Raw genomic sequence first — 11,310 nt, 5'->3', positions numbered from 1 at the left:
CCTCTAGTAATATATTTACTGAGATGTGTTCAATACTTATTTTACCTACGTATGCTGTGTTTTTGGGAAATTGTAGTCGCTGAGTTTACTATTTTATACTACTTCTGTGATATTACTACTACTTCTACTTCCTGTTATCTTCTTCATCATCGTCTTTTTCACCAGTAGAAACAGACGGTTGTTGATCACGTGACTCCTGTGATGTGAAAAAACGTTTCCATTGCAGTTTTGCGAAAAACACCAATTTCTGTACGACCGAAAAACCACCTCATCCTAGTGCAAAAACATTGTCGAAAAACGTCATTTTTTTCCCGAAATTGATGTTTCCTTTGAGCAAATTTATTTTCGAAATTCTAATTGCGCATTTTCATGGTCAATGGAAACGCAGCTACAGTCAGGTAGTAAATAATCATGTTATATGGGCAGATATTGCATAAAATTGATTGCAGATTTATGAATTGAATTGAATCAAAATCATATCCTGAGACTTTGTGATATTGAGAAACATTGTATTGTCATCAAAACAAAGCAGTACAGTATTGTGTTGTGATAAAGCTGATTTACACCCCTAATCCTGACCAAAACTGGCAACAAAACACATTTCAGAAAACAAATTTTAACAATAACAGCATTTAAACTTAATGAACTTAAAAACATTTGTGTGCATTTTTCGGTAAAACTGTCCTTAAACTGTGTTAAGATCCAACCAGGGCTTTAAAAGAATCCCACGTCTACATTAGGTTTTTGTTTGTGCTCTGAAGCAGGGGCTGTTGGCGTACAGAAAACACATTTCCAGCTTGTTTTTCTGCTTGATTGACTTGCTAAATGGATGTGCCATTATTTGACAGCTTTACCGACTTACATTATTAGTGCTGGTTTCTGAGGCAACAAGTCACACTGACTAACAGACTCGTTGACCTACAGGTTTACTGTCTGCTGTGACCATTTGTAGCAGTCATTACAAATAATTACCCTTAATTATTGTTGTTCTCAGCATGTGCCTGCCGTAAAAGAGCAAAGTAACAACGTGTCCGCAGCGATAACAGAACTATCTGAGCTGCTCATCGCTGCTGGTTTATCTGACCCACACCTGCGTAAACAGGAAGTGAGACAGGTGTGGAAATCAGCTCGACTTTATTCAGCTGCTGGATGTCTGTCATAAATTCTAGTAACAGTAAAACTCATTTAAAACAAGAGAAAACCAGTGAAGTGTGCATGAGCAGACCTGTCTGAACGTGGAGGGTAAAGTAGTTTAGTGCCTAATCTAAAGACTGGTTCCCGTGCYGTATAACCCAGATTACCACAGCAGACACACGGAGATGTTGGAAGAGGGTCGACCTTTTAGTTTAGGAGCTAGATTTTTATGTTGCAATCAGGCCTCCAGCCAGCATTTGATTAGGATAAAATGAGATTTAAGTGACTCCTTTTGCTAAATTCAAGGACTTCAGCACATTTTAGAAATCAGCGGAGAAAAGTGTGCTTTGAARGGAACGGAGAGAGATTTAAAACTTATCAGTTCAATCATTTGTAGATGAGATGTTTTAAAGTGCTTGTTGGTGTATGGAAGACACACACTTCCTCCCAACATCCTGTATTGGGTTGTACAACAACTCTATAAAATCATTTCTTCATAAACACAAATGTACTCTTGCATGAAAAAGGTTGGAATTAATCTGAATGTTTAGGGCTTAAAGTTGGGGCTGAACAGAGTTGTGGATGTGGAGAGTCATTAACCTCTGATATTAAAGTGAGTGAAGTTGTCATTATCTCAAAGTAACTCGTTATTTGTTTTTATTTTCCCCTCCCTCCTCCTGTCAGATGATGAAGCACGCTTGGGATGGCTACCGGCGCTACGCCTGGGGTTCCAATGAGCTCAGGCCTGTCTCCAAACAAGGCCACTCCAGCAATTTATTTGGTGAGCAGGAGACCACACACACACACACACACACACACACACACACACACACACACACACACACACACACACACACACACACACACACACACACACACACACACACACACACACACACACTCTTCCTGCCACCAGCAGCCTTGACCTTTAGATTAGCAGCTAAATTAGCCATCACTTAGCGCCGTCCGTCCACACACACTTCTAAATGTCAACTTGATCATATTTACATTGTGTTTGTGTGTCTTACCTGTTTGTGTGCAGCTGTTGGCGTTAATAAGTGTGACAGTTTGTAACTGTCTTCTTTCAAGTACTGACAGACTGCAGGTTTCACTCCGATAGCCGCAGGTTGTTGATATTACAAAGGTGTGTTGAATCAAACTTTGAGTAWTGTGTGTCACCACTGCAGGGGTATGTGCATCATATGTTTTATTTTAGGGCTGTGCCACTGCAGGCCTTTGATAAAATTCCCTTCATGTTTGAAGGAGCTGATAAGGAAGCACCAGAACACACCCACGGTTGTTCTCAGGGCTGTTTTTTACATGATGCTTTGAGTTACTGGGGCCCYGTGTTGTCAGGAGAAAATGTACTTTTTGTATTTGTTTTTCCTCCTTTCTGTAAGCTGTATTTATTAGATTTTAAAAGAAAATGCATGTAATTAACAGAACATAGACTCTGAAATGGATCTGATGGCTGAGTGAAAGTCAAGGACATAATGAAAATGATGAAGATGCTTATGATTTTGGCCTTAAAGCTACTGTAAAAACTATAAAAGAACACATTTTCACCTCATGAAACGCTCAGTGGAGGGATTTTAGTAAACCGAACACACATTTCCATTCAATTCAATTCAAATTCAAAAATAATTTATTGATCCCAGTGGGAAATTTGGTAAGTTATTTGCCAAGTTAGTAGATCTGAGCCAATATTACCCACTTCTTTATTTTTATTTTACTTAATGAACTTTGACTCTTAACTGGTAAAATATCTGTGTCTAACCTGTAAAAACTTTTCTCTTGGTTTGGAATGTAACAAAACATTTATCCACATTGATATATCGAATAAATGATTAATGATTCAGTTACATAGGGGCAAAATGAAAAACATTGATTCATATCGTCATCATATACCCGATGTGGATCATATGCCTATTTAGCACAATCGTTTATGCTAGATGATCGTATGATATCAAATTGAAATCGTATCGTGACAGACTTTGTGATATCGAGAAATACTTTGTCCAAAAAAATCAATATAAAATCAAATCATGATAAATCTGGTGATTTACACCCTCTACTCTTACTGTATTTTAGATTAGTTTTTATTTGATTGATTTGATCACACCTTTATTGTCATTGTACAGAGCACAGTGAAATTACATTTAAGAACACCCATTCAGAAGACACACATGACAAAAACATGGGGGAAAGGTGAACAGGTCATGCGGTAACCAGCAGGGGTCGCACTATCTTTAAAAAGAAAAACAAAATACCMCACAAGGATAGATGAGGGGGGAAATCATATTGTATCAACAAAATGTGACACACTATGGTGTGTATAGAGCAAGAACACATTTATTAGCCATAGGAGTACATTGAGTTTAGAGGGCGTGTATCTGAAGCCATGAATGTTGAATACACTTGTGTGAATATCTGAAGAATGAGTCCGAAGAATCTAGCCCCCCCCCCCCCCAAAAAAAAACATAGTTTAGCCATAGTTCAGAATAATGATGTTGAAATTGTTCATTCTGTGGGCCCTTCAGCTTGTCCTTCAGGGACCAGATTACAGACTGGAGTGGGGGAAGGTGGGAGCCAAGCCACAAGTCAACGTAAACACCAGGAGGAAGTAGATCCACAGACTTTCAAAGCCACGTAGAGGGGAGAGCCAATTCGTAAACAGTTGTTTGGGAACAGAAGAAAATGTTTTCTGTCAGGCAGAAAATAATAATTTTCCATCTGCCTTAATGTCCGCTGCTACATCTCAATGTGGCAACTCAATTTAGACAAATAGTGTGGGCAATCCCGCCAGCTATCACCTTCTCCAAGATCAATTCCATCTGGTCAGCAAAGTCCAGGAACCACAGCCGGCCCACGGCCCTCAACAGAACTGCTTGCAGACCGAGTCCAGATTGCTCAAGACAAAAGTCTGAGTGCTGATAGAACGGCAATCCTTCATATCGGTCAGGCAGCCAGGAAATGGCCTGAATAGCCACTGGCGCTGTTTTGTAGAACACCAGGAGACCACCAAGCCAATCTGTAGAATCCAGTGATCAGAATCCAAATATATATCCAAAACAGAGGTCCCACCTTTGACATGTCCTCCCATGGAAAAAAAAGTTTCAAAAATGTACTATTAGACCAGCTAAMCAAATCCATAAAAATAAATCCATAATTTTCAGTTTCGGATGAAAAYGTAGAGGAGGCTCCAAGCAGCAAAGCAGGGAAAGATAAGGGAAGGCAGGAGAGAAGGAAAAATATCAGATATCGATTTAAATCTGGTTATTTAGCGTTCTTTRACCAGGCAAGTCCYGTTGAGATCTCAGATCTCTCTTTCAAGGGAGGCCTGGGCCTGAAGCYATCCTATTGTACATGTTTTTAGGGGTGGGGTAAACCGGAGTACCTGGAGAAAACCCACACAAGCACGAGGATAACATGCAAACTGCACACAGAAAGACCCCAGGTCTGAACCGGGGATCGAACCCAGGACCTTCTTGCTGTGAGGTCTCGGTGCTAACCACTGGTTGAGATAACACTAAAGTGAACAAAAAACCTAAGGATGCTCTGATGATGCTGATTTCAAACACATTTTCTTTTTTTCTTCTACTTTAATTTTGTCTCTGATGTACAACAGACATTTCCCAGAATATGGCAGCCTATCAAGGCCTCTTATAGAAACAATGAAAAGAAGATAAAAAGCGGGGAGTATATAAAATAAAAGAACAGTCAAAACATCTTGGTTGCAGGTGACTAGAATCTAGAAGGTACTTTGGTAATACTGAATTTCCTCGAGTCTTTTGGGTATTGTCATGTCCATTTTCCCCTCTTAGTCATAAAGATATCTTCTTTTAGACTAAAAATAAAAATCATTCATTCCATCACATAAATTTCCTAACAATATTCATCCATTATATAAAAGGAGCTCACATCTAGTACCAGTTTCCTGTTATATCTTTCTTACAGACAACTAACAGTATGTTATTCAACTACATGTCTTTATTGAGAATGTATTTTTCTACGTTTTCAAGATACTTTGTCTTAAAATATTTTAGTATTGGGTACCCTAAAGCCTTTTCAAACTACTTTTAAGAAGTATAATGACATTTGTTAGTACTTGTAATCCGTATCGGCTAGTATTTGTTCTTTGTTTGAAAATAAAATGCGGTATCGGTTTCTCTGATAAAGAACATTTTATTTGTGGTGAAACTGTCCTGATATTTATTTTACATTACAAGTTTCCATGTTTCATATTATTCCATAAAAGTGTGTGTATTCAACATTCATGAGAGGATTGTTTGTATTAGTTGTGTCAAATGATGCTTAAGGTCTTCCTTTGAGCCTTCCTCTCATTTACTTCTCTCTTTGAGGATTTACTGTGTTCAGCCAAGATGTTATGAAAARCCACAGATTTGCTCCAGTCCTATTTTGTTTTATTGAAACACCAGAGTAACTCCTCTGGTACGTGGCCTCATTTTTCTCAGTATTTTTTCACAGCAATATTTTTATCAGGATTTTCGTCAATGGTAAACACGCCAAAAAAAATCTCCTGACTTCTGGTCCAATCTTCATTTTGCTTTGGAAATTTAGAATTTGAATAAAGTGTTGAAAGTTTTAGATCTCAGATTGGAACTCCTGATTAATGACGCCCCTCTGATGTTTAATGAGGAAAACCAATCAGCTCTGTGTATTTTGTTTGTACTATTTCATTACTGGGATATTACATGTACATGTTAGAAAAGACGGGGAAGTTGATCTACAAATAATAATTATTAGATTGAATTTTTCTGTTTTTTCTTTGTTATTCATCCCTCGTTTGTAAATGAGACATTTTGGCCTCAAGGTTTTGTCACACATTTGTTTATCTTTTATGCTCAACAATAAGTATTACCTTTGACCGTTTTAATATTTTACAGTCGAGTTTTAARAAAGTGTAACAGTTTACATGATGGGCCGATAAATCATCAACTAATCAAAAGTGTTTACAACTTGTATAATGAAAATAAGTAGGGATGCACGATATATCGGTATCGATATCGGTATCGGCCGATATTGGCAATTTTTTAGAATATCGGTATCGGTCCGATATGTAAAACTGGGCCGATRKTAACGTCCGATATTGATTTCCTACTTTTTATCTTAGTGTTTCTGTTTTGAGAGGGGAGGTGGTTGGTTGAGCGTCATCTGTTTGATCATAATAGTGATASTGACGCTGCRTAGCCAGGAATAACTGAAGTGTCAGAGGTCTGGTCAATCAACACAATACAGTAAGTCAAGACTTCCTGGTTACACATTTGAGGATTACTGGTAAACATTAAACTTTCAGTCATAAAACTCTTGTCTTTCTGTTAGTTGTTTTTTTAGTTTCCACACTCAGAAATTCTGCCTCATATTTTCTGTAAAAACAGTTCAGATATTCTTTGTAATAAAAGTTGATAGAGTGAGATTTCCTTTTGAGTTGAACCTTTAAAAATTACTTCATAGATAACCCATCTTTAAGGTTCTATAATTAGACTTAAATGTTTAAAATATAAGATCAGGACAGATTTTTACAGCTCAGACAGATGGGGCACGTTATTATCTCTACATCTCTTTTACTGCAACAAGCCTGAAAATCACATTAATGAGCTGTGGGCGTTAGCATTTATTAGCCTGTTGTGTCGATTAAAGCTGATATACATTAAGGTCTATTTCCACAAACATATTGTATTCTTCATACTACTTTTCCTGAACTGGAGCATGATTTTCTTGGGTACTATAAAGTGGATGAAAGACGTGTTAAAATTCTGAACAGCAGCCTGAGACTTGRCTCAAGCAGTCGAATATTGGATGGAGATCCTTTGGGAGTTTTGGTCTGAGACCTTCTGYATCCTGTTGACCCTTGAGCTGATGAGGATCTAGAGATTTCCATGCGCTTTGAGTCTTTGGGTATATTTTCTGCTGTTGTTGTGTCGTATCAGCAAGCCGCTGTAATTTAGTGAAATGATCATTGATGCTTATTTTTTTCTGTGTTTAGTAGATTTAATGTTGCATCTGATTGGCATATTCTCTCTGAAGCTTTGGACTGCAGATGGAGAGTAGCGGGGAGATGGATCGGTCTCCTCCTGTGGTCATTCCCTGAAGGAAAAAACCCTCCTGCTTCTCAACGCCAGCTGTTCCCTCAGCTGTTTCTTCTTTACTGTGTTTTTTTTTTTTTGGATCTACTCAGACATGTCCTAATGGTGTATTAGCTGTGTGTTTTGGTTTCCAGCAGTTACCCTGCAGTTTTTCAACTGAGGCAAAACTGAGCACACTTAACTTTTCAAATGTAGTTTTTTACCAATACAACTGTTAAAGACCCAATGTTCCATAAAGAAATACGTACTGCCTGCCACCTTTCATTAAGAGTTTAGTACGGAGCCTGCAGAGGGGACATGGGAGATTTTATTTTTCTTTTGTGTTTCCACGCAATACCTTTTGCGTTACCTCGCAAAAGTTGTTTATCACTGTTGTGTTGCCGGTTTATTAACAAACTGACATGTTCACCATTAGTGAGTTAGCCTACTGCTTTAATTCAGCTTCAAAATGAATATATCACACAGCCATGCATGGAAGTATGTCATATGTCGATACACAGTGCAGCCACGCAACATCAATGTCAATTTCACGAAATTGTAGTGACACATCCTGTTTTGGTAACCGGATATTTCAAAATAAAAGTCTGATTTAATTCAGTTCATGTACAAAACAATCTTTTGCTTGGGAACGCAAAACAATTTTGTTAGGTAATGCGAAAGTATTGCGAGGTAACACGAAAGTATTGCGAGGTAACACAAAAGTATTGCGAGGTAACACAAAAGTATTGCGAGGTAACACAAAAGTATTGCGAGGTAACGCAAAAGTATTGCGAGGTAACACAAAAGTATTGCGAGGTAACACAAAAGTATTGCGAGGTAACGCAAAAGCATTGCGTGGGAAGGCAAAGGAAAAAAATCTCCCCATGTCCCCTCGCAGGCTCCGTAGTTTAGGACCAAAATTGTCATTTGGTAGAAAAAAAGTTGTAATCGTTGGGTTCAAATATTGAAAAGCATTTTGTTGTGACAGACTTTAGGCTACAACCGCAGCAAACTTTAGCATAGTATTTATAAAAATAAGCAAAGATTAGCCATTTGTGTATATTCTAAAACCAGTTTGCTGTGGCAGCCATCTTTATTAGTTGATTCCAAAAGGTTATAGTTGTACATTCTATGATTTCTTTCTGAAAGTTTAAATAACTTTGCCCAGTAGTTCAGTATTTTGGAAGCAGACACTGGCTAAAACATTTTCACCTGCCACTGAAAGAAAGAGTATTATTTCTTTAAGTTAGCATCAACAAACTGAAGTTTTGTCCAATAGACAAATATTTAAATACTAACTATAAATTATAATTTTTTTTCAGCATCTGTTTCAGATTTACAGCCTAATAAGATTTTTAAAAAATCACGAGTTCCTTCTTCTGTGTATTTCTTAGGACAGATGAAGGATTGGTTAAATTCTTTCCGTGGATGGGGATTTACCAGCAGCCATTTATCCTCCTAAGATCTTGGCTCGTTCTTCTGTTTATCATCTCCATCCTCCACTCTGGCACAAACCCAGTCCTTGATTTGGGTCCATTTTATCAGGCAACATTACCAAATCTTTCTTAACCCAAACACTTCAACAAGACACAGCCAGAAATGATTAAAAGGATGTAGTTGGCGCTAAATCCCGTATCAGCTCCGACAATCACTGTCTAATTAAACAGCCCTGCTAATGTTTTTAACATTAATCTTATTTAGCTGGTTTCTTTTTAACTTATGCCTTATTTAAGTGACATGAAAAACTCACTCGCATGAGATCATATACCATATTTATTCCAGTATAATACGAAAAATTTAATCTATAAAATCATACGTAAAGTTGGGGGGTAGTACTATACTCGAATCAATATTTTTCCTGATGTATTTTAACTGAAAATATCRGCCTCATTCACAAAATGAGTCCGGAAATGAGACTACGTCGTAAAAAGCAGTTGAAGCGAGCATACCTCTAAAACTCCTTCGTGCCTCCGAGTGAGATAGTAACACATCCAAACAGGTGACATTATGTGAAAAAAAAAAAAAAGACAAAAGGCAGTCCTGAGCTAAAATGATAACCAACTAATGGCATTAATGTGTGATGTTGTTCCTGGAACAACAACAAACACATGGTCGTCTGTAATGGCTGCCGTCTACCGGTGTTCTGTAAAAGTTGGTCTACCTGAAAAAAGTTTCCCACCAGAGGGGGCGCTGGTGAGACACAGAGGATGATGTTGTTGAGTGGGATTCTGATGCCTTTATTACAGAGGAGGAAAACCATAAACTTTTAATGATACTGATGATGGTGAGCCTGATTTTGAAGGCTTTGATTCAGCTTCACTCACACTTGTTAGAGCCACACAGCTCTGTTTGTTGTATCACACCAGTTAACAATGAGCATTGCTAAATTTCACATTGATAGGTTTTGTTGTAGTTACTGTTATACGTTTGTTGTTAACCTTTTAGTACATATGTTGTTAAAATAAGATTAAAAAAACTGACACAAGAGTCAAATGATCATTTTACTGATATGTATAAAGACTGCAAAGGCTGAAAAATCCTGAAGTCCGTATGAAATTAGAATTTAGTTTTTTATGCTTTTTAAGCTAAAAATAAGGAGGGTTGTATTAAACATGAGATCGTATTATACACAAATAAATACGGTACTTATCTGTCTGTTAGCAAAATATGAGCCACTGGAGGCATTTAAACAAAACTATAAATATAAAGTTTAGTCTGTGCTAGGCCTGCAACGATTAGTTGACATAATCAATGACGTTGATCATGAAAATATTAGGGGTGCCATGATACAGGAAATTCACGGTTCATTTCGGTTCAATACTTTAGTCTCACGGTTCGATATTTTTTCGATACAAAGGAGGGAAATTTCCATGCCCTTTTAATTTGTAATTTATTTAAATTAATTATGAACATTTGTTTAACCTCAAAAGTACAGTTTTTAAATTAAATGTTGCTGAAACAGNTCTCTCGTAGCTCTCTCTCTCTCTCTCTCATAGCTCTCTCATAGCTCTCTCTCGTAGCTCCTTCTCTCGTAGCTCTCTCTCTCTCTCTCTCTCTCTCTTGTATCTCTCTCTCTCTTGTCTATCTCTCTCTCTCTCCCTCCCTCCCTCTCTGAAGAACTCCACCTCCTCCTGACACATGGAGGTGTATCAGTGGAGGTTCTCTGCTCCGTCTTGTCTGCAGCGTTTCAAAGGCCACTGGATGAATGGCAGCTTTGCCACAGAGGCTGTCAGCTTTTATTGTGACGCTGTTTTAATGTGTTATTTTTTACTCTGCTGCTTTTGCACATGTCTGGTGTTTTTGTTTACTTACACAAAATATACTAGAATCTGTATGTCCACTTAAAGATAATAATTTTTTATCGCATTTCCCTTTTAATTTTCAAAACTATGAAGATTGAGTAGATTTTTTGGATGGATAAAGCATTAATTTTTTTTTGTTGCCAGAAGCTAATTTTGTTTGCTGGTTTAAATCCAACACAGATGCTTGTCTAACTGTGGTCTAATATACCCAATATATTTTGTCCAGCTGGTCGTTCTGTTGGGATCTTTTATATCGTCCTTCATCATTCAGCACAAACAACAGAGTGTAACAAACTCTAAAACTTTTCTATCTGCTTTTTGCATCATGTTGGTTTTCATTACGACCTCCTTTATGGACAGCAAAGACCAGTTTTCTGAAATCAAACAAATGCCTGTAAAGTTTTAAACAAAGAAGTTTGTGATTCAGACTTGCAGGAATTTATCCGTGCCCAGCTTTAGTCCTACGTTTGTTCAGAACTTTGTTCGGGTAGTTTCAATTCAATTTAATTAAATAGCTCCAAGWCACAACATACGTTGTCTCAGGGCACTATACAGAAAAAAAAACAATCTAAAGAAGAAGCCAGTAGGCTGCGTTGAATCACTTCATCACAAGCTGCGTTTCCATTGACCATGAAAATGTGCAAATTAGAATTTTGAGAATAAATTTGCTCAATGGAAACACGTCAATTTTGAAAAAAAATTACGTTTTTCGACAAAATGTTTTTGTGCTAGGATGAGGTGGTTTTTCGGTCGTATCGAAATTGGTGTTTTTCACAAAACATCAATGG

General features: G+C 37.5%; 1 protein-coding gene across 1 annotated transcript in view; it reads left to right on the top strand.

The window, feature by feature from the left end:
- The window catches only part of LOC106531563 (mannosyl-oligosaccharide 1,2-alpha-mannosidase IA), a gene marked incomplete at its 3' end in the record, with an annotated part of 155,151 nt that overhangs the window by 44,827 nt on the left and 99,014 nt on the right, over positions 1-11,310 (top strand). Inside the window, 1 exon segment of the mRNA XM_014027463.1 lies at positions 1,819-1,915. Coding sequence (XP_013882917.1) covers positions 1,819-1,915 — 97 coding nt within the window.

This window comes from Austrofundulus limnaeus, unplaced genomic scaffold, assembly GCF_001266775.1.
Source record: "Austrofundulus limnaeus strain Quisiro unplaced genomic scaffold, Austrofundulus_limnaeus-1.0 Scaffold650, whole genome shotgun sequence".
Taxonomy (NCBI): Eukaryota; Metazoa; Chordata; class Actinopteri; order Cyprinodontiformes; family Rivulidae; genus Austrofundulus; species Austrofundulus limnaeus.
The sequence above is the reverse complement of the archived record's forward strand: the minus strand, read 5'-3'. Positions and strand labels throughout refer to the sequence as shown.